This window comes from Cervus canadensis, chromosome 32 (genome assembly GCF_019320065.1).
Source record: "Cervus canadensis isolate Bull #8, Minnesota chromosome 32, ASM1932006v1, whole genome shotgun sequence".
Taxonomy (NCBI): domain Eukaryota; kingdom Metazoa; phylum Chordata; class Mammalia; order Artiodactyla; family Cervidae; genus Cervus; species Cervus canadensis.
The window spans coordinates 31,912,119-31,935,073 of record NC_057417.1 but is presented as its reverse complement, the minus strand read 5'-3'; the positions used below and the strand labels follow the sequence as shown (position 1 = coordinate 31,935,073).

The following is a 22,955-nucleotide window of genomic DNA, read 5'->3' as shown; positions in this document are numbered from 1 at the left end:
TCCCTGAGGGTCTCCTCCCCACGCCCCACCCCCAGAGCCTCTGCTTCCTCCTGCCCTGCGATGGGCTGAGTCCTCAAAGCTGGTCCCGTGCGGGACAGTGAGTGACGGTCCACGCGGAGGTCACGGAGCCCACCGGCTCGCACTCGCCCTCTGCCTCACGCCTGTGGAGACTGCGGGAGCCAGGCGTGCTCAGGCGTCCGCCCACTCTTCTGTAAGAGTAAAACCTCAGCCCCTGGACAGGCTCCTTAGTGCCTGTGTTTGTTTTGGAATCAAATACAATTCCCCACTTTTGTGATCCCACCTGACTCCACTCCTACGCTCCCCTGGACCTGGATTGGATGTATGGCCCTCGCCAACAGCCTCAGCCTGGCTGAGCCTCTGCAGGTGACCCCTCCCCACCCCGCCCTGTAGCCTGGCGTCACCTTTGTACCTACGCAGGGCTGTCCCGAATGGACCACGCTTGGGCCTCGTATGATCTGAAGTCACCTGGCCTTGACTCTTCCAAGCACCTAAGTCCCGAGCTGCCAGGGGTCACAGCTGGCTGCCCAAAGGTGCCTGTGGGCACAGACCCTGGGGGCAGGACCCCTGCCAGGCGGGCCTGTCTTCACGGGGTGCTGGGGAGCCAGAGACCCAGCTTCCAACCTTGACGCTCCTCCTCCCCTCCCCCGTTTCCTCCATCTTGCAGTGATATTCCTCGAAACATCCTGTGGCCCTGTGCTTGGGCTCCATGGACTCACCAGTCCTGGCCACTGACCTCTCTGGCCACCTCTTCCTGTGGGTTCTCAACAGCGTCCTTCACACCCTCTGAGGCCAGCAGCCCGACCCCTGCTTTTCCCTCATTCTCAGCAGGAGTTTTTGATCTGGGTGTATGCCCACGCTCGGCCCGTACACATGGTGCATGGATGAATATAGGACCCTGTGCTCCCTCCGGTTGGTGGGGAGTGGGGGAGATGGGGGCCCCATGGCTCACCAAGCCCTAAGGATCATGTCGAAGCGTGTGAGAACCTTCTGGGGGCAGAAGGGCTGTAGGACGAGGTGCGAAAGCTGATGGGGGAGGGAAGCTAGCAGGGGTGAGACCAGCAACGGAAAAATCCAGAAGGCCTGTGGGAGTCACTATGTTGCCAGGAGAATCTGGTGACCAAAGTGGTAAGTCTAGACTCAGCTAAGGCGCCAGCCCCAGCCACAGGAAGACTCGGCTTTAGGGCCATCTGAATTTACATTGAAAGTGTTAGTTGCTCAGTTGTGTCCAACTCTTTTTGATCCCATGGGCTGTAGCCCGCCAGGCTCATCTGTCCTTGGAATTCTCCAGGCAAGAATACTGGAGTGGGTAGCCATTTTCTTCTCCAGGAGATCTTCCTGACTCAGGGATCAAAGCCATGTCTCCTGCATTGTAGACAGATTCTTGACCATCTAGGGCTTCCCCGATAGCTCAGTTGGTAAAGAACCCACCTGCAGTGCAGGGGACCCCGGTTCGATTCCTGGGTTGGGAAGATCTCCTGGAGAAGCGACAGGGGACCCACTCCAGTATTCTTGCCTGGAGAATTCCATGGACTATACCAGGGGCTCACAAAGAGTCAGACACAACTGAGCGACTTTTACTTTCACCTTCTTTACCATCTGAGCCACTGGGGAAGCCCTGAATTTACACTGGGGGCTCTCAGAACTCAGCGTTACACTCCTACCAGGCAGTGACAGAGAGCCCCGGGATCAGGGTTATAAATGGAAACAAGGCGTTAGTATTCCATGCTGTGGATGACTGGAGATGGACAAGGAGGTGGATGCTGTTTGGGGACATGAGAAAATCTAGATGTACCCAGTGCTGCCAGCCACCTGGCTCTGCGAGGGGTGGCTGATGGGCCAGAAACACAAGGACCATCGGAGGAAGGGGGCCCAGACCCACTCGAGACCTCTGCCAACACAAGGCCATCTGGGGAGAAAAGGAGGGTGAGTAGGCCTGCACTGGGGCTGGTCTGCCCTCCAGCCTGCTGCTTGTGAGCCAGAAAGAGGGAGGAGAAAGAGGCGGACGGGACCTGCCAGGGCCTGTGCAGCCCGAGACAGCAGGAAGCAGCAAGAATGAGAAAAAGAGAGACCCAAACCGGACGTTGCCCCTTTGCCCAGCCAGCACTAACCTTGAGCTGGAGGTCTTTCTTTTGGGGGTGCTGAAAGGGGGCTGATGGAGAGACTTCCTCGGTAATCCAGTGGCTAAGACTCCATGCTCCCCACGCAAGGGGCCCAGGTTCCATCCCTGATCAGGGAACTAGATCCCACAAGCTGCAACAAAGTTCAAATATCCCGGGTGCCACATTTAAGACCCAGTGAAGCCAAATAAACATTTTTAAAAGGGTGGGAGGCTGGCGGAGGTGGGCTGGGCAGAGGGGAAGCAGCAGGGGGAAGGGCTGGCCTCAGCGTGAACAACTCCTGCACCTGCAGGTCTGGGGAGGGGGAACACAGCAATGAGGGGTGCAGGGCCTCCTGGCCCAGAAGACGGCAAGTCCTGGAGCCCTGACTGTGAGAGTCATATGGGGACGTGGTGAGGAGGTCCCCATGCCTTCAGGGGACAGGTGGCATCTCAGCCCAGCCCGAAAGATGGCCAGAGACTGGGATGCAGTGGGGGCAGGGGAGACCTGGCCTGAGCAAGACCTGTCAGCTGGGGGGAAGGGTGGGGGGACTTGGGGCAGGTTGAGGGAGGGGGCAGGGCCCCATGGCAGCTGGCAGCCCACAAAGGCATCAGGCAGAGGTGGGTCATACTTGTTAAGATGGATGGTGGGGGTGGGAATGGCAGGGGTCCAGGTGGGTGGCTGGGTGCTGTCCGAAAGCTCTTGAGGTGACCCAGGTGGAAAGTGGCAGGGCTTCAAGGTGACAAAATATCTTAATCCCTTTGGGCTGCTCTAACAAAGTCACCATAGACAGAGGGGCTGAAACATTTATTTCTCACAGTTCTGGAGGTTGGGAAGTCCAAGATCAAGGTGTTGGCAGATTCAGTGTCTGGTGAGAACCTTCTTCCTGGTTCAGAACTGGGGCCCCCTTGCTGAGTCCTCATGTTGGGGGAAGGATGAGGGGTCTCTCTGGAGGTCTCTTTATAAGGGCACTAATAGCCTTCGTGGGGACTCCACCCTCATGACCTAATCACCTCCCACAGTCCCCCTCCTCCAAAGTGATGGCATATATTACATCAGGGGTTAGGCTTCAACATGTGAACTTGAGTGGAGAGTAAGGGGCAGACATAAACATTCAGTCTCCGGCACAAAATGGGAATTAAGCTATGGAAATGGGAATGGCTGATGTGGGGAGCACCTGGTCACTTTGGGAACATCTCTTGGTTCTGCGATTGTGACAGTAATGTGATGGACTCTGCCCATCGTCCTTCCAGAGGGAGCACCTCCCTGCCCCAGCCCCTTCTGTCAGATGCCTGCACCCACCTGGGCGTCAACTCCATTCTAGCCCCTCACCCAGCAGTGCAGGGCAAGCGTGGTTATGCTGGGCTTGGGGACAGGGCAGAGGGCAGAAAGGAAGAGCAAACAGCTCCCCCCCAGCCTGGGTGCAGACAGAGATGACAAAAGTCTGCCAATCAGGGGCAGAGGTTCAAGTCCAGGCAGAGAGGAACAGGCAGGGGTGGAGTGTGGAGTGCAGACAGAGGCGGCACAAGCCAGATGTGCAAAAGACTCCCTCCTCCACCAAACTTTTAGTCTGAGCCTCATCCACCTTGGGGCTCCCATGTCTGTCTCTGCATTGCCCAGTTTTAGCGGAAATCCTGTCAAGTCAGTTTCGCTGGAACCCTCGCCCTGGATATCAGATCACTGTCATATCTGATCAGAGTCCTCACGCCCACCATTCCCCAGGTAATGTCTGAACACCCTGGCCTGCCTTCAGCAAGAATCCTGTCAGGTCTGTTGAACCAGAACTCCCCCCACCCCACCCCTGATGTTTCTTTCCTCTTAGTAATTTTCCATCCAGCAGCTTCCTCCTACCTTGCACCTTGGCTGTGAATCTCAGCTTGTCCTTGTGGTGTTCGGGATTGAGTCCACTTCTATTCTGAGACCTCTTCTCTCCTATCGCCTTAGGTCTTGAGTCCAGTTTGTTTTTACTGCTTTGATCACTGTCGGGCTCTGGTTCTCTCTGATGGTGGCACTACTGCCCTCTCCCTCGGGCGGGGGCGTGTGGAGGCTGGGCGGAGACGTTGATCAGCACTCCTCTTTGCCAGACTCTTTGCCAGCCCGCAGCATGAGAACCCAGAAAGGACCCGGCTGTGGGGGGGTGGGGGGGTGGGGGGCTTCCTGGAGGAGGTGTCAGCTAAGCAAGGCCTAGGAGCCTAGTGTGAGTGAGCTCTGCCCAGCTGGGGAACCAGCCCCTGAAGGCAGTGTGCACCTGGGGATGAGTCTGTGCAGAGGTGGGGCCGACTCAAAGCCCGTGTGCTCAGACAGAGCCATCCGGCATCTCACAAATTCCAAATGCACTCAGATGTCTCATAACTCCCACGTGCCCGTGTCCCTGCTGGCGAGCCACAGGAAGGCTGACACCCAGAATGAACTTCATGACAGGGACTAGATGGCTGACAGCCTTCTCAACAGCAGCATGCCCCGTGGAGGGCAAGGCAAGAACTAGGCAGATGACACCCCCACTCCCGCCGTGAATTCTATTTCATGCATGCATTTTCATGTGCATCCCCCAAGCTGTTTACAGACATATAAGAATGGAAATTTTATTAAAGCAAAAGTATAAGATTTGTTTATTGGAAACCATTTGACTTCTTACATCTTATTTTGATGTGTTTAAAAGTTACTTCTTGAGAATTCCCTAGTGGTTCAGTGGTTAGGTGTCTTCAGTGGCTCAGTGGTAAAGAAATCTGCCTGCATTGCAGGAGACCTGAGCTCGATCCCTGAGTCAGGAAGATCCCCTTGAGAAAGGAATGGCAACCCACTCCAGTATTCTTGCCTGGAGAATCCCATAGACAGAGGAGCCTGGTTGGGCTACAGTCCATGGGGTTGCAAAGAGTTGGACATGACTGAGCAACTGAGCATACACACACACCAGTGGTTAGGACCCTGGGCTTCCAATGCAGGGGGCATGGGTTCAATCCCTGGTTGGGGAACTAAGATTCCTGCACACCACACGGTGTGGTCAAACATAAAAACTAAATAAAGTTACTTCTTTACCAGGTGAATTTGGATGGTGCTGCCAGCACCAAAGGAAGAAATCAGGGGTGGAGGGCTCCATGTAGACTAGTTGAGCCTTAGATCTTTGGAACGTTCACGTCTAGGAGACCAATGAGTCCTCAGGTTCAGAGCTTCGGGGAGATCCCTGGGTGGTGGCTGATGTCACCACCTTGGATAGAGTCACGTGGCAGCCTACCAGACTTGACCTGCAAGGGAGAATCCTAAGGGCATCACTATGCCCTTCTACCATCTGGGGGCCTCACAAAGTCTTCATTTCTACAATGTCTAAACTTTTAAATCTTGGGATAGTAGAAAGCCTTATCTCATAGAAAATCCAACCAGAGAAAAGAGTATGTGTTGGTTTCTTGCTTTAGGTTCAACAAATATATTCCAAGTGCCTAGTGTATGTCAGGTTCATTTGCATGCATTATTTTACCTGTTTGACATACAATAAGCGGGAACAATGGATACTCTGGCTTCCTTATTACTGGCAAGGGAAGTTGTCGTGTAATAACTGGCGGCCAGAATTCCAATTCCCAAGTCCTCACCAGAGGACCATCACTAGTTTCTAAAAGATGCCAAGCTGACTCAAAGGAAGCAAAGACAATACTAAGGGTTGAACTGTTTTCTGTTTTATAGATTCGACTTTACCTTACTCCCTGGAGAGTCTCCATTTTACCAGAGACTTCTGGGCTTAGCCAGCCAGTCCCTGATACGGCATAAGTACAGCCCAGGGTCAGTCCAGAGAGATATTTACCTGGTTGCTAAGAAAGAAAAATGACAGCCTGCCCTACTGCTGTTAACGTGACTAACACATCCCAAAGAGACAGGAAGGACTTCATACTTAGCTCCTCTGTCTCACACAAGTGCCCAAAATAGATAAAACCTTGAGCCCTTTCCCAACCCCCTCATAGAAACAACCCTCTCCCTATCTTTTGCAAATCCTTGCAGATATGATCATTATATGAAAAGTTGAGACTAATTATACTCAGTAATTCGGGGAAGGTGGGTAAATTTTTTCCCACTGCATTTTTTTTTTCACTTGATGAGCCAGCCTTGTAAGGTCTGAACTCCGTTACAAAAATTCCCCAAGTCAAACTCCTTAATGTTCTTGTCTTTAATTTTCCCTTGATATCTCTCAACACACATGAATTAGTCACAACTAACTGGCTACCAGCACAGAACAGATTAAGTGTGATATGAATCCAGAAAAGCAGAGCTCCCCCGTGACTTAGGGTTAGTGCTAGTGTTAGGGCTCAGGACAGAACCTGGTAAAGGCCGACTCCGGACAAAGAACCACTCGATTTGGTGGCTGAAAATGCCGGGAGGAGGTGGGGTGGCGCCCTCGCCAGGGCCAAGGCTCTGAGGGAGCCTGCCTCCCTGCTACAAAGCCATGGACCTGGAGTGGGTTATCTCCACTGGGAAGAGGGACAGATCTTAAAATATGTCCCAAGGTACCATACATGTGGCATTGGTCCTGCAAACACACCTGCGTCACCTCTGGAAGTTTGTCACCAAGTCAGAAGGAGGAAGTAAGAACCGCGAGGCAAATTTCCTGGGGCTCCTGCTCAGGCCCAAGAGGACACAGAAGCATGTCTTTTTATTTCATTTATTTTTGGCTGTGCTGGGTCTTTGCTGCTGCACGGGCTTTTCTCTAGTTGTGCTGAATGGAGGCTGCTCCAGCTGCAGTGCCTGGGCTTCTCATTGCGGCGGCTTCTCTTCTTGGGGAGCAAGGGCTCTAGCGTGCTTGAGTCTCAGTAGTTGCGGCTCCCGGGCTCTGGAGCACAGGTTCAATAATTGCATGCTCAGTAGGTCTGCAGCATGTCAGATCTTCCCGACCCAGGGATTGAACCCATGCCCCCTGCATTGGCAGGCGGATTCTTTACCTCTGAGCCACCAGGGAAGCCCCAGGAGCATGTCTTAATCTCCAGCCTAAAATACCACCCACTTCCAGCCCCTCACCTTCCAGACCCACTCCCAAGCGTACTTCCCTCGTTCCTGCCAGGAGGTATTAGCCAGGACTTGCAGCTCCTTTGGCAAATAACCCTCCCCTCTCTTGGCAGAGCCAGCACTGCCCTAGCCAAGCCATGCTGGGGCTAGGACCTCATTATAGGAGGGCAAGGAGTGTCTTGAAAAACACCTGCCTCAGCCATCTCTGGACAAGGTAAGAGGCACAGCTGATGCTTTTAAACTACATTTTCTTTCTTTCTTTGCTGCAGCAGGTCTTTTTTGCAGCATCGTGCAGGATCTTCCGTTGCAGCTTCCAGACTCTCTAGTTGCGGCACACGGGCTTCAGGAGTTACAGCACGCAGGCTTAGTTGCTCCGTGGCATAGGGGATCTTAAATTACCTGACCAGGGATCAAACCTGCCTCCCCTGCATTACCAGGTGGATTCTTAACCACTGGACCACCAGGCAAGTCCCGAGAGTCGGAGGGAGTGTGTGCTCAAGGACATCCCCAATCCTATCCAGAACTTTCCTTCCTCTTGCCACAGGCCCCGTGCCTGGTCTTTGGTAGTCGGTCCTTGGCAGGAGGAGCTGAGTTTCTTTACAGCACAGAGGCCTCCTGACTGTCCCTCTGGGCCTTTCAGCTGGTGACTGTGATCCCAAGCCCCTCTTTCAGGCATGTCATGGCTTCAGTGGTGCTCAGCAAAACCAACTGATCCCACAGTCCCTAGAATAACCATTCTCTCGCATCTCCCAAGTCCTCAAGATGCCACATGAGCTGGGGCAGCCCCTCTCACCTGGTATCCTGTCCTGTCCATCATGATAGCAGCCAGGAGTCACACAACAGGGAGAGCCTGTTGCTGCGATGGGGGAGTGGTCCAAGCCCTCGGTCCCCACCTTAGACTCCACTTCCTAAGACCACCATCAACACCATCAATCTTAAGGTGGGCTCCTGATGAGCAGACCTGGAAACAAGGACTCAGGCGTGAGTGATTTATTAAGGCCCTGCTCCCAGCGGGTATCTGAGTAAAGGAAATAAAACCAGAAAGGAGAGGAAGTAGAGTAAGGGTGAGTCTCAAGGCAAACCCTGCAGAGGTGCTTGGATGGGATCCCACAGACAAGCTTGGCCATGATCCGTGCCTCTGAGCGGTGCGGGCTGGAAGGGGGAGGACCTTGGCTTGCAGCGTCCTCCCACACCTGTCTCTCACAGGCCAAGAGCCACCGTGGGGGAGGCAATCCCCAGGTACATCCAGCTCTCTGCCCACGTGGGTGGGTCAAGAGGCTTCAGCAGCCCCCAGGGTCATCCAGCAAAGAAGAGCTGAGGGCGGGACGTTTGAACGCAAAAGCTGGATGACAAGGGGAGACAAAGATGGTAAAAAGGCATCTGAGAGCATTTGACTGTTGAGTCTTAGAGCCAGAGACTCTCAGGGCCGGGAGAGGCCTCAGTCCCCACGACACCCCTCCAGGTGACCCAGCACACTCGCCACGGTCACGACAGTCCACACTACCGTTGGACTGGACAGCTTCAAAGCTTGTCCGGAGGAGACGCCCAAACCGGCTTCCTCCAGCATCCACCTTCTGGTCCCCATCCCTCCCAGCAGAGTTGTACTGTGTAAGCCCATCCCTGGCCAAGAATCTCAGGCTGGAAGGAAGGGTCTGGGGTGCAGAGCTGGGCATGGGTCTGAATATGAAGTTGTCTGCTTCTAGAGCAATGGGGAAAGTGTGACAGAGAAGTGAAGCCCCGTAAAATCCAGAGGTGAAAACACAAAGACAGGACAAGGTACTTTCTCATTTTTGTTTATTTTGTTTCTCACTTACCAACACGTTGGCAAAACGGAGTAGGCTGTGTTAGTAAAGGAGAAGCAGGGAGGGGGGTCAGGCAGCGTCTAAGGAGCCATGTGGGGGAGCTGGGGGCAGGAAGAGCCAGAAGGACCAGCGGTGTCATGTGCCCCCACATCATCTTGCCCTCCCACAAGACATCGAGATTGCTGCTGCTCCGACTGACCCCCAGACGTTTACAAAATCGCCATAAAGAGCATTTCTGTTGCCTCCTGTCCTTGTCCCCAGCATTCTCCTTCTGACCCCCAGTGATGAGGCAGGGTCTGCTCGGGCCGGCCCTACGGCCTGGCCTGGGAGAACCTGCCCCTGCATCTCAAGGTCCCAGCCCCCAAGTCGCAGTGGGTGCACTGGCTTCTGAGAAGGCAAGGCGGGGGGGGGGGGGCGGCTATGGGAGGTCTGTGGAAGAGGTGGAAGGACCACCCCTTAGGACCTTGGACAGCACTCGCAGAATGCCCTCTGCTTCCGCCCCCGGGCTTCTATTCAAGAGGATTTAGGGACGGACTGTGAGCCTGGGAATACCCCAGCGACTGCCTCGGAAGCTTGCTTGGGTGTGACACTGGAGGGAAGATTTCACCTTCGCCCAGAGTGGACTTCCTGGCCTTTGCACATTGACCCAGCAGACGCTGGGACCCTGTGTTCATGAACACAAAACATTTACATCAGGATTTCATCCACCCTGATGAACTTTCATTCGCGTATTTTCAAGGCAAAAGCCACTGAGGACAACTGAATGCCTTAATCAGTTTTCTACGTAGTGCAGATAAATTTCCTCTTCCCCCATGAAATAATTTTCACCAGGACATTTTCACGTGCGTTATACCACGTATGTCGGCTTCCCTGGTTAGTGTTGGAGCTCTGTCGAATGGCACCCAACGTCTCGTCCTGCCGTTGGGCGTTTTCCCCTGTGACTCTCAGCTCCAGTCAAGTCCAATTTCCCTGGGGGAGAAACTGGTACCCAAAGACGACCCTGAACTATGTGCTGTGGGCGGCAATGTGCCACCTCCGTGCCGCTTTAGCCTCGTCGATTTCCTCCCTGGAGTGTTTCCGAGGGTGAATCGGTCCGTCACTCAGTTGGCCCGGAAAAAGGATGCCAGCGATGTCCCAGCGATATTCCAGGATGTTGAGGAACACGGTCAAAACTTCCAAGCGCGCGCGGGGCTCCCGGGTGCGGGGGAAGCTGCGCCCTCCCCGACCTCGGCGCCCCGTCCCCAGCCCCGACCCCAGGTCAGGGCGCCTTGTCCGCCGCCGGCTCGGCGCGCGGGGTGCCCCCGGCAGCCGTGCGCGCGCCGCGGAGCAGGCCGAGGCCCCGGGAGCGGCCGGCGCCGTGCAGCTGGCGCTCGTGGCGGCGGATCTGGACCTTGTGGCGGAAGCGCTCGCCGCAGTCCTCGCAGGCGTAGGGCCGCTCGCCCGAGTGCGTGCGGCGGTGGCGCAGCAGGTTGGACGAGACGCTGAAGCGCTTGCCGCAGTCGCCGCAGGCGTAGGGCCGCTCGCCCGTGTGCGTGCGCTGGTGCTGCACTAGCGCCGAGCTCTCGCTGAAGCGCTTGGCGCAGTACGGGCACGCGTAGGGCTTCTCGCCCGTGTGGATGCGCTGGTGCGTCACCAGGTTCGAGTGCTGCGAGAAGCTCTTGCCGCACTCGCCGCAGCGGTGCGGCCGCTCGCCCGTGTGCGTGGCCTGGTGCCGCACCAGGTCCGTGCTGCGGCTGAAGCCCTTGCCGCACTCCCCGCAGATGGTCGGCCGGTCCCGGGCGCGCCGCCGCCGTCGCGGCGGCCGGGCCGGCGTCAGGGCCGCGCCGCCGCCCGGCGGGCCCGGGACGGCCACGATCGAGGGCGCCGACACGGCTGCCGCCGGCAGCACCATCAGCTCCTGCAGCACCACGTAGCCCGGGGGCGCCACCACCACCGCGGCGGGCGCCCCCGCGGCGGCCGGCACCAGCTCCAGCTGCAGCTCGGGCGGCACGGGGGTCAGCTCCAGCTGCAGCTCGGGCGGGTGGACCCCGGGCTCCACCGGCGTCAGCTCCAGCTGAACCTCCGGCGGCTGGGCCAGCTGCTGCTCCAGCTGCTTCTCCAGCTGCTGCAGCTGCTCCTGAAGCTGGAGCTGCAGCTGCCGCTGCTCCTGCTGCCGCTCCAGCTCCTGCCGCTGCCGCTCCAGCTCCGGATCGGACTCCGCGTCCACCGGCATGAGCTCCAGCTCCACCTCCTCCTCCTCCTCCTCCTGCGGCCCCAGAGGCCGGGGCTGCAGCTGCTGCAGCAACAGCTCCAGCTGTTCTTGCTGCTGCTGCAGCAGCTGCAACTGTTCCTGCTGCTTCTGCAGCTGCTGCTGCAGCTCCAAGTGCTCCTGCTGCGGCTCCAACTGTTCCTGCGGCGGCGGCGGCGGCGGCGGCGGCAACAGCTGTTGCTGCAACTGTCCTTGGTGCTGGGGCTGCTCTTGCTGCGGCTGCAATGACTCCTGCTGCGACGGCAGCTGCTCCTGCTGCTGAGGCTGCTGCACCCCTTGCGGCAGCGGTTGCGCCTCTTGCTGCGGCCATCCCTGCTGCAAGTCCCGTGGCGGCGGCTGTTCTCGCACGGCCCCCTCCTCCGATTGCTCCTGCCGCGGCAGCTGCCTCTGCTGCTCACACGGCACATGCGTGGGCTTTTCCTGCCGTTCCTGCCGCTGGAACCGCCCCTGCCGCAGCCGTGACCGCCGCCGCACCTGCCTGGGCTGCTCCCGTGACGGTTTCTGCCGCGGCATCAGCCGCAGCCGCGGTTTCGGCGGCCCCTGTGGCGCAGACCGGGGTTCTTCCTGCAGTTCTGGCTGCGGCTGGGGCAGTGGCTCCTGCCCATCTTGCTGCCGCTGCAACTCTGGCTGAGGTCCTGACCCTTGGCTGTGTGGTTGCCGCTCTGGCGGCTGTTTGGACTGTTGGGTGTGCAGCTTCTGCCGTCCCGACACGGTCTCCTCAGCGACTTCACTGGCCCGCTTGGGAGCTGAGACTGCTGGCGGCGGTGGGCTGCTGCTCCTCTCCTGACCGTTTTCTCCCTCCTGACTCACACTCCCACCGCTGCCACCTGGAGTGGGAATGGCAGAAAGCCAAGAGAGAAACACCTGGAGTCAGCTCTCTGGTTCAGACTCCCATGATGTCCTTCCTCCCTTCCTTCCCCTTCCCCATGTACAGTACGCTCCTCAGCCCTCAGCAGGGACCCCCAAAACACGGGACCATGTGACAATGGCAGCATGATAGAAAGGGAAATGCCCAGCAGTGTGGAGTTGGCTTAGAAATGTATCCAAGGGACAGCTAGCTGGTCACATCACTCTGGACCCCAGGCCCCCAACCTCTCCTCGGGGCCTTCTTCCACACAGGCTTGATGCTTAGACCTTGGCAGTGACACCACCCCAAGTGCCTGGGGCTCACCAATACCACTCCCTGAAAAGGCCTTTGGGCCTAACCGCCATCCAAGACCAATCTGTGAACCTGCCATTCCCACAGCTAAGCCACAAGCCCATGCTGAACTCTGACTTCAGTTAGGTGTCATACTTGAAACAAATGAAATTCACCCTCTCTGTACATAATAAAGAATTTCTGTCAGGCTGCCTGAAAGTGTTTCCACGGCAGTTTCTAAAAATCACAAAGTCAGAGAGAACAGGAGGTTTCCAGGTGGGAGGTGCCCAATAATTCTACCAGGTGGCAGCTGGTTAACCTCCTGCAGATTCAGGGCCCTTCTCATCTGGAACATACCTTTGTCATGCCCGCACTGCCAGCTTAGTGAGTGAAGCAGGAAGGGCCCTGGCATCACCCCTAGTAGGTGCTTGAAAAATCCCTCTCCCTGTGGGTTAGGAATTAGTTTGAAAATTAGCAAGCAGCTTGGAAATATGAATACCAAGGATACAACTAGCTCCATCTGAAACAGCCTTTAGACTGAAAGTGGTCTGCTTGTTCATTTGTTTTTTGGCTGCACCACTCAGCCTGTGGGATCTTAGTTCCCCGGCCAGGAGTGGAACCCGAGTCCCCTGCATTAGAAATGCGGAGTCTCAACCACTAGACCGCCAGGGAAGTCCGAGGCTGGAAGTGGTTTTAGACTGTTAATTCTCAGATGGAAAGGAACAACTGACAGCCCCAAGTCTACATGGAACCTGGCCAGTTACTTAATCCCTGGGAACGTGAGTTTCCCCATCTACTTAAAGGAGCTAAACCCCTTTTGGGGAAATTGCGAAAAATTAGAGGGGATAAACACACAGCCCCAGCACAGTGCAAGACATAGAGGAAGCTCGGCTATACAGGACTCATCTCGTTGCTATATGTCACAAAATCCACATGCAATTTCTCACTCTGAGCATACTGCTGTGCTATCTGAAAATCCAAAGAGGCCTTCTCCATTCCCAAGTCTGATTCAACATCTGTTTTTCCCATAGCATCATATTTTTCAACTTTGGGATGGAAAGCAGAGGTTTTGTTGACCCAATTTTGCTTTTTGGCTGATTTTCCAGGAATATACTGATTTCATAAAATCAAGGGATATCTACATGTAAATAATTCCCTTTTAGAAAACTTATTCCCAAGACCCTTCACTTAGGTTCATGGATCAGTGAGTGTGTTTTTCTTACACACTCACACCAGGTGGGAGTATGTGGGAAGTGAGAGAAGACAGACCATCACAGACAACCCGTTGTCTCGGCAAATCCAAGGTCACGTGGGCACTCCCTTGTCCTACCACCTCTGGGGGCAGCCAGGACTCATCACCCCTCTGGGTAGGTCCTCTCATTTCTAGGAGGGGGTTTGGCCAAACGACCACTCCCTGCTTCTCACGGCATTTGCACACTGTTAACAATGATATTTGGGTAAATGTATACTGAAGTGTCATCTGATGTGTCTGCTCTCGTGAGATTTTTGTCAGTTGAGTATTTAAACCAAAAGAGTCCTGGGAATTCCCTGGTGGTCCAGTGGTTAGGACTCTGAACTCTAACTGCAGAGGCTGTGGGTTCGATCCCTGGTCGGGGAACTCCGATCTCACAAGTCACATGGGGAAGCTGGCGGTGGGGGGGCAGGGGTGGTGGCGGGGTGTGGTGTGGTGGAAGGCCAAGGGTCCTAGTTGAGTCCACACATCCCCACCCAATGCCTCCAGTTCCTTCGGTCCTTTTCATGTTCTGTTCAACCCTGCCCAGCCCCTCACTCAGCGCTCTCAAAGCACAAAGTGGGGAGTTGGCTCCCGTGAGCATGGCCGCCTTGGAAGATTTGCCAAGAGTAGGGGTGAGGGGGTCTTGGAAGGTTCTGCAAGGCCACATTTGCCTCTGGGAAAAAGGAGAGAAAGATGGATGGAAGCAGGCAGAAGTCAAGGAAAAGCAGACAAGACCAGAGGCCAAAGAGAAAAGAAAAGACCCACGGCCAGTAACAAGGGTGTCCCTCAGCCCCTGAATTCAATCTGGGATCTTGAGTCCAGAATTAGGGATGAGAGAGGGAGGAAACGGAGGTTGTGTGAGCCCTGGGGAAACAGGAGCGGGTCCCATCAGCATGCATCCAGGTCGGGGAAGGGGGCTGAGAATGTGTGCACCGCCAGGCAGCCCTCACCAGCAACGCTGCAGCCCGACGGTGGCCTCAGAAAACCCTGAGGTGACCCTGCCGACATGGGGGGTGCAGCTTGCCTGCCACATCCCAGGCAGTGGGCTGCTGGCCAACCTTCAGGGCTCCCTCTCTGCAGGCCTGGGGCTTTGTCAAAGGATCCTCGCCAGGGACCTGAGGACCATCTCCTGGTTCAGGAGGTCAGAGGTGCCCTCCCTTAGCCCCTTACCTGAGGGGGTGTCGGGCCCCAGGCCCCCATCTTTAAGACGGCGAGGCTTCCGCACGAAGGTCTTGGTTGCCCGCCTCACCTTCATCCTGGCGGTCAGACCAAGATCCTGGGGAGATGGCTGTGCTGAGGGGAAGGAAGGAAGCTGTTCAGACCAGCAGGGAGCCCCGGACCAGGGGCCCTGATGCCTCACTGTCCCGGAGTCGGCAGCTCACCCCTGCCGGGAAGGAGGACGGTGTGGTCCACGGCCGGGAAAGGGACGAGCAAGGGCGGCCTGGAGGCCCTGCTCCCAGGGCCAGCTGCCTGCACAGGTAGTCCTGACTCTCCTGACGTAGCGCAGGGCCCACGTTCAGCCTCCCGCCTGGGGCAGCCCTTGCAGCTGCCTATCACCGATGATGAGAGACGATGGACGTTTGGGGAAGTTTACAGGAAAAAAGACTTGTTTGCTCGTCTCCATCTCACATTCCCCTGGCCCCCTCAAAGCACGGACAAGTCTGTTCAATTCCCTGGTCTGTTGCCTCCCAGGCTGCTCTGCGGATTCGCCCAGTCTTCCCAGGTCACCAGCAGACCGCCAGTTCCGGGCCTTGTGAATCCGTCCAGGTGCCACCTCAGTTCCCAGGAAGCCAGGTTCCCGGAGCACTGGAAGCCCTGCAACTGGAGGGCTGCGGGCCTGGCCCTGTGCCCCAGTGATTCTGAGGTCTGCAGGGTTCTCCGCCTCTCTCCAGCGTCCCCACCCCCACCCCCGGGGGCCCCTGTGGCGGTCCTCCCTCTCCTCCTAAGAGGATGACTCCATGTCCCTCCAGCTTCGCACAATCCAGCCCAACCCTCTTAAGAAAAGCGTCCCTGGGTTCGCCCCGCTGACCTACCCCCCTGGGCCTCACCTGGCACAAGCATCGCCTGCTCTGCAGGCAGCCTGGGCGCTAGGGAAGGTGTGGTCAGCAGGGGCTGGAAGGTGAAGGCCAGAGCGTTCAGCCAGCTCCTTCGCCAGGCGCCCCCATCCAGAAAGAGCCGGGGAGGTGCTGGGCCACCCGGGGGGCCTTTCTGGTCACTTGGGACGGGTCTGTCGCTGTCAGGGTTGCCGAGGTCGCCCTGGGCCAAAAGAAGGGGGGCAGAGCGGAGTTCAAGAGCAGAAGTTGGTGTGGGCCCCCTGGGGCGGGGGGCGGGGGGAGACAGAGCCCCGAACCAGCGCGGGGCTCAGGGCGGGACCATCGCGGGCGCCGAGGGCGGACCGGGGGCGGACCTGGTGGGCGGTGGACCAGTGTCGTTTCAGCCCCGGGCAGCGCGGGGCCGGCCGGGGATCTGCCCGCGGCCACAGGTGCCAGGAGCCGGTGGGCCGGCGGCCTGGGCCGGGCCTGGCCGCGCGGAAGGCGGGCGGGGGGCGGGCGCCGCGGCCGGGCCGGGGTCCCCGTGCGCTCGCCCGCCCGCCCAAGCGTGCGACCGGCCGGCCGTGCGTCCGAGCGGGCAGCGGCCGGGCCGGGGGCGGGGGCGGGGGCGGCGGGGGCCGGCACAGGAAGTCCCCCCGGCATCCGCATCCTGTCCCCCGCGCCCCGGCCCCCGCCGCCGCCGCCGCTCTAGGCCGCCGCGAGCTCGGTGGGCTTAACCCTTCCCGGCCCGGCCACTCACCCCGCGCGGGGGGCGCGAGCCGGGGGCGCCGGGGCCGGGCGCAATGCGCCCCGCAGCATCCCCGGGTGTGCGCGTCCGCGCGCCCGGGTTGGCGACTGTCGCCGCGCGAGTGCGGGGGAGGCTCCCAGCCGGCTCGGCAGCCCGCTGAAGGGCAGGCACGGCTCCGGGACAAACGGGGCTCAGGTCGCACTCAGTTAGGTGACGCGCGGTTCACGAAGCCCCATCCCGGCCGCTGCGCACACCCTAGAGAGGCCTCTCCTTCGTCCCCCTGGACCCACGTCCTGGATCCTGGAGTGGCGAGGATGGGCCTGGGGGCGCGGGGAGCTGTGGCCGGCAGTCAGGTGGGCGTGGACCCCAAAGGACCAGATGGGGCCGTGGGGGCCACCCTGGCCAGTTGGAGAGCTGAGCCTGGCTCTGTCTGCGCCCCGGCGCTGTGCGCTCCGCCCGGTGGCCAGGCCCCCTTTGCCGCCCCCACCCTGCGCCCTCCCCAGCCCCCTCCTTAGCCGCTCAGGGCAGCGGGCCTCCCTGGTCGTGCCCAGCCGCTTTCCCCGCTGGTCAGGAAGGGTCCCTCTGTCTCCATATCCCTTTGCTACTCTGTTCTCTCTCATCTGGAGATGGGCTGACGCTGACATCAGGATGCTCCCGTTCTCTGACAACCCAAAGCACTGGCCGCAGGGAGCTGCTTCTGGGGGGAGCACCGCGGTGCCCCACCGGAGGGGTCAGGGGTCTTCCTGTGGTCACATGCCCTACCCCCTTACTGTCTCCAGGCTCACAGAGCTGCCACCCCTGTGGCCCCCTTGCTCCGACTTTGGATTCTTCCAGGCCCCTTGGGAGTGGAGACTGGGGCTTCCCCTCTCGCCCTTGCCTGAACCGCCTGCATTGTCTGGCAGCTTCACCCCAGACGAGGTGCTCCGGAGGGCAGGGACTGCATCTGCCTCCATAGACAAACAGTGCAGCAAGAGCCCATCTTTGGAGGCGGAAAAATCTGGGTTCCCAAGGGGGGCTCTTCCAGCTGTGTTAGGAGGTGAATTATCGTCTTCCTTCCAGACGGTGGGACCACACCCCACTAGCCGGGTGTCTGGGGATGAATGAACTGGCTCTCTCATGCCAGCGGCAGGCGTGCCCCTTCCCCTGCCTGGGAGAGTTGAGAGCAGAGCTGTTTCTGCCTCCTCCTGCCTCCTGGGAGACCTCACGCCCAGAGGATCCACTCCTCCCACCCCGAATTTTTAACCTCCCCCCTCTTCTGGCTTCTGACAGCACTTGCTCATTCCCACGGCTCTCTCATCTTAAAAACACGCACCGCCCCCCCCCCCACCTCACTCTCCTGCCCTTGGTGCCAAACTTGCTGGAGAGATGCCCCGTGATGGTTCTGTCCATACCCCCATCGGCCTGGCCCTCCTTCCCTCTCTGCAGCCTGGCCTCTGCCTCGTCACTCCACCCAGACAGCTCTGCCTGATGTCACCAGGGACCTCCACGTCACTGAATCTCTCAGCTCCTTCCACCTCTAGGCAGCTTTGCTGGGAGAGCACTCTTGGTTCCCCCTTCTTCCCCACCTGCGACCTTTGCAGGCTGTCTTCCTTCACCAGGCTCATTGCTCACCTTTACATCGTGCAAGCCTGCAATCAGGTGTCTTCCCGGGGCAGCTCTGCCCAAGAGTTTTTCTTGGTCCACACCTGGGCACTGGCTTGACCAAAGCCGCCACCCTTTCTTTTGCTTTCTTTCTCTTTTTCCCTTTAATCTTTTTTTTTTTTTAATTTTCTTTCTTTTTTTTTTTTTTGTTTTTGCTGCACCATGCAGCAACATGCAGGATCCTTGCTCGCTGATCAAGGATTGAGCCCAGACCCCCTGCAGTTAGAAGCATGGAGTCCTAACCACTGGACTGCCAGGTAAATGCTTGTCTTTAATTTCTTTCTTTTTTTTTTTTAAATCAAGGTAACACGTATACCAAGTTGAGTAAGTCAAGTAGTTCTACAAAATCTGTAGCAACAAGAAAAGTTTCTCCTCACTTATGAGTCCACTCCCATTTCTTCAGATATCTCTTGCCATATTTCTAAATAATATGCTTTTAATGGTCTTACTTGCTTTTTCCAGTTTAGATCATATCTATTGACATCCCACTCTGGAAGATGCAGGTTAAACTCTTTACACCACACAGAGATGTGCATACTTTCCCTCCCATCCTCCTGTTGTCTAATCATTTGTCTGGTCTTTATCCTGTTTTCTGGGTGAGAGCTTCAAACTCTGGTGGCTCAGATGCTAAAGAATCCGCCTGCAATGCGGGAGAACCAGGTTCGATCCCTAGGTCGAGAAGATCTCCTGAACAAGGGAATGGCTGCCCACTCCAGTAGTCTTGCCTGGGAAATCCCATGAACAGAGGAGTCTGTTGGGCTACACTCCTTGGGGCCGCAAAGAGTCAGACACCACTGAACACACAGACACACACTCAGTCATCAGTATAAGTGCTTTCCTGAATTCTGTGAGTTGATCTAACACATTAACGAACCCGAGTGGGTCACAGGAATCCTGATTTTGTAGTCAGCTGGTTGGAAGTGCAGGTGGTCTGGGAACATCCACACGTGAGGCCAGGGTGGTGTGTGCTGGGCTTAGTTGCAGCATGCAGGATCTAGTTCCCTGATCAAGGGTGGAACCTGGGCCCCCCTCTTTGGGAGCAGAGTCAACTGCTGGACCACTGGGGAAGTCACTCTCCTCTTCATTGCCTTTTGGCTTCCAGTATTGCTACTGCGGATGTCCAGGGCCACTTTGATACCCAATCCTTTGCACGTATATTTTCTCTCTGTGCTGTGTGCTCAGTCGCCCAGTTGTGTCTGACCCTTTGGGACTGCATAGACTGTAGACTGCCAGGCTCCTCTGTCTGTGGGGTTTTCCTGGTGAGAACACGGGAGTGGGTTGCCATGTCTTCTGCTAGTTTTCTCTCTGGAAGCTTGTAAATATTTTTTAAAAACCTGTACTCTGAAATTCCCTCGTGGAGACTCAGGCAGCCACTTCCATCTGGAGCCTCATGTTTATCTGTTCCGAGAAGTGAATTTGAATAATTCCTTTGATCATGTTCCCCTTCGTTTTCTTTTGTCCTTTTCTAGAATTTTGATTTTTTCAGATATTGGACCCTCTGTGCCACTCCTCTCTTCATTTTAACTTCTCTTCCATTTTTCATGACTTAACCACTCAGTATACTTTCTGGAGGATTTTCTCTTCATTTTCTTCTAAGCTTTCTGTTGAGTGCTTTTATTTCTGGTATTCTGTCTTCCGTTTCCCAGAGCTTTCTTATCCTCAAGCTGTTGCTTTTCTCTTGTGTGCTGTTCTTGTTTCATGATTCCAGTACTTGCTCATATCTCTCTGAGGACAGTGAAGTTTGTTCCTGCTCCTTCTGTCATCTTTGTTTGTTCCAGTTTTTTTTTTCTTTCTAATGTGTCTATGTCATTTCTTCTGTTGGAGGATTTCCTAGGATGCTGGGTGACCCTGGGCTTTTTGATCATGTGTGTGGTCATTAAATCCCCCTTGCTTTCAAGATGGACTCTCCCTGCCTTTGGCTTATTGGTCCCAGGATTATGCCAGTTCTGGCTCAGATTTTAGAGTTGGGTTTCATTAGGGTTCATTGGTTCATGGGTTGACCTTCAGGCAACCACCACGGGGGCTGCAGGGGCTCAGTAGGGCCAGGCCTGGGTCATGGATGGAGCCAGGGCCTCAGGGGGTGAAGTCAGGACACTATCACCAACAGGAAAGGGGGGCTGAATTGTGGATGGACAGAAACAACAGATCCATCATAACTAGAATGTATTGGTAATTATTCACAATGTGTTTACACAGTCAAGATCCTAATATACACACTGACTTGCAACAACTTGCTCTTTTTTTTTCTCTGTGACCTGGAACTGAACCTGAGCCCACAGCTGTGAAAGCAGAGTGCTGACCATTCAAGGCACTTAGCACACACAGGCACACAATCCACTGGAGGAGGAGCCCAGTTTCCCTGGAGGGGCTGCCTGTCAAACATCTGCCCCCAAAGAGGTCCTTTTTCAAGCAGGCAAACGACTGGTTGTTTCCGGTCGTTCAGTCCTGTCTGACTCTTTGCTATCCCATGGACTGTAGGCCTCCAGGCTCTTCTGCCCATGGAATTTCCCAGGCAAGAATACTGGAGTGGGTTGCCATTTCCTCCTCCAGGGGATCTTCCTGACCCAGGAATCAAATCCTCGCCTCTTTTGTCTCCTGCATTGACAAGCAGATTCTTTACGATTAGCGCCACCTGAGAAGCCCAGATGGCCGGTGTTAGTCGTTCAGTTGTGTCCGACTCTTTGAGATCCCATGGACTGTAACCCACCAGGCTCTTCTGTCCATGGGATTCTCTGGCCAAGAACACTGGAAGGCAATGGCTAATAATTCTGCCACATACACTTGCTCCAGCTTCCCTGGTGACTAGTGGTAAAGAATCGCTTGCCGATGCAGGAAATGTGGGCATGATCCCTGGGTTAGGAAGATCCCCTGGAGAAGGCAATGGCAACCCACTCCAGAATTCTTGCCTAGAAAACTACATGGACAGAAGAACCTGGCAGGCTACAGTCCCTGGGGTCACAAGGAGCCAGACACGGCTTAGTGACAAAGACCAGAGCAGATGCTTGCTTGCCACACTTATCTAACAGCTGACAATAGGATGGGCAAAAATGACCTCATTGCTTTAATTTGCCTTAAAAAAATTAAATGACATTGAACAGGATTTCATAAGTTGAAGGAGGCATGTGCTCACTCAGTCGTGTCCAACTCTTCGTGACCCCGTGGACTGTAGCCCATCAGGTTCTTCTGTCCATGGGATTCTCCAGGCAAGAATACTGGAGTGGGATGCCATTTCCTCCTCCAGGGGATCTGCCCAACCCAGGGATCAAACCCACGTCTCTTATGTCTCCTGTGTTGGCAGGCAGATTCTTTACTACTAGCACTGTTTGGGAAGCCCTGAAGAAGGCATAAGTATAATTAAAATACTGTACTTTAATTTATGTTTTTTATTTATTTTTTTATCTTTTAGGCCATCCTGTGAGGCATGGAGGATCTTAGTTCCCTGACCAGGGATTGAACCTGTGCCCCAGGCAGTGGAAGCCCAGAGTCTTAACCACTGGACTGCCAAGGGAAGTCCCTAAAATACTGATGCAAGCGATTCAGTTACAAATTATTCTCACTGCTTCAGGTTGCTTTATGTTTCTCCCTGACTTAATGAAGTTAATTATTTACACGTCCCCAAAGTCAAAGAAAACAAGGTACATTCGGCAGTCTAGCTTCACTCAGGTCACTTCACCCTGCTCCTCCTCCTTCCCCTCAGCTACTATTATTATTAGTTTTTCCTTTATCTTTCCTTCATTTCAATTTACATGTTCCCCACCTCCTTCCTTTTGCAAAAGGTAGCATGTGATACACACTTTTCTGGACCTTCCTTCTTTCATTTTGCTTAATAAATCCTAGCAGTCACTCCCTAGAAGATGTTAAAAACAAAACTCAAAAAACAGCACCATAATACTCTTCCCTGTGGCTAAAACATCTTGTTAATAGACTCATGGCAAGCTTTTCATCTTTTGCTGTTACACATCGTGCTGCAATGAAAAGCCTCGTGTGTGTATTGTCTCCTATTTTTGCCATTGGATTGAGAAGAAGGTTCCTGGGTAAAAGGGCAAACACATATGTAATTTTGCTAAATATCACCAGATTTCTTTCCAAAGTGGTTGTACCATTTTGCATTCCCATCAGCTCCAATGAACTCAGTAGCTATTGTACTTTCCATTTTTCTAAAATTAATTTGGCTGCGCCGGGTCTTGTTACAGCTTGCGGATCTTCACTGTGGCCTGCAGGATCTTCTAGCTGCAGTATATGTGAACTCTTAGTTGTGGCATGCGGGATCTAGTTCCCTGACCAGGGATTGAACCTGGGTCTCCTGCACTGGGAATGTGGAGTCTTAGCCACCAGACGACCAGGGAAGTCCCTACTTTTCATTTCTAGAAGTTCTACCTAACTTTTTTTGTTTTTGCATCTTCTAAATAATTCACAATTACCCAGTAATTTCCCCCTGTAGTTTCCCATTTGTCTTTTATGCCATTAACCATGACTGTTTTAGTCCAGCTCTTGACAACTGTGACGCTGGAAGACTTTTTGAACCCATTTCTGTCAGGTGCATCTGCAGGTCCCCACCCTTGGTGCCTGCTCATTTCTCACTGGACATCAGTCGGTCTCCTCGGACAGTCATTGGTGTGTTGAGCCTAGGATGAGTGACTTTCCTCCAGAGAATGTATGTTTGCTCCTCCCGGGCACCTGGGAGGACTGCAAGTCCAGGAACCCCCAAGGACTGAGGTCACGGCAGGCAGTGTCCTGGGGTAACCAGTGCTGTCAACCTGGGGCGAGGACTTTCCCCCGCCCCTCACTTCTTAGGAACCAGACTTCCCTTTGGCTTTTCCCAGGCTCCGCTCAGCGCCAGGGCAACCTTCCCTGCCGTCTTCTGCTCTTCTTCGAAGTATATCCCGGGGGTTCCAGCAAAATGGAGAGTGGGTCTCCTAGTAGATGCCACTTTGAACCCTTCATCCTTGAGGCCCTCAGGGGCACAAGTGCCTCTGTGCAGCTTACCTGCTTTCGCTGACCATCTGGCCTG

The 22,955-nt window shown here is 55.5% G+C and overlaps 1 protein-coding gene across 2 annotated transcripts; it reads right to left on the bottom strand.

The window, feature by feature from the left end:
• Nucleotides 1-8,886: 8,886 nt before the first annotated feature.
• Nucleotides 8,887-16,074, bottom strand: ZNF853 (zinc finger protein 853). Of its 2 annotated transcripts, none has more exons than XM_043456323.1 (4): nt 15,933-16,074; nt 15,574-15,781; nt 14,696-14,813; nt 8,887-11,980 (listed from the first exon to the last, which is right to left on the bottom strand). In XM_043456323.1, the coding sequence occupies exons 3-4, from the start codon at nt 14,778-14,780 to the stop codon at nt 10,164-10,166; spliced, it is 1,902 nt and encodes a 633-aa protein (XP_043312258.1). In that variant the 5' UTR covers nt 14,781-14,813; nt 15,574-15,781; nt 15,933-16,074; the 3' UTR covers nt 8,887-10,163. The 2 variants fall into 2 exon arrangements, with proteins under 2 accessions (XP_043312258.1, XP_043312257.1); XM_043456322.1 differs by having other exon boundaries at nt 14,696-14,818; nt 15,933-16,068.
• Nucleotides 16,075-22,955: the final 6,881 nt, after the last annotated feature.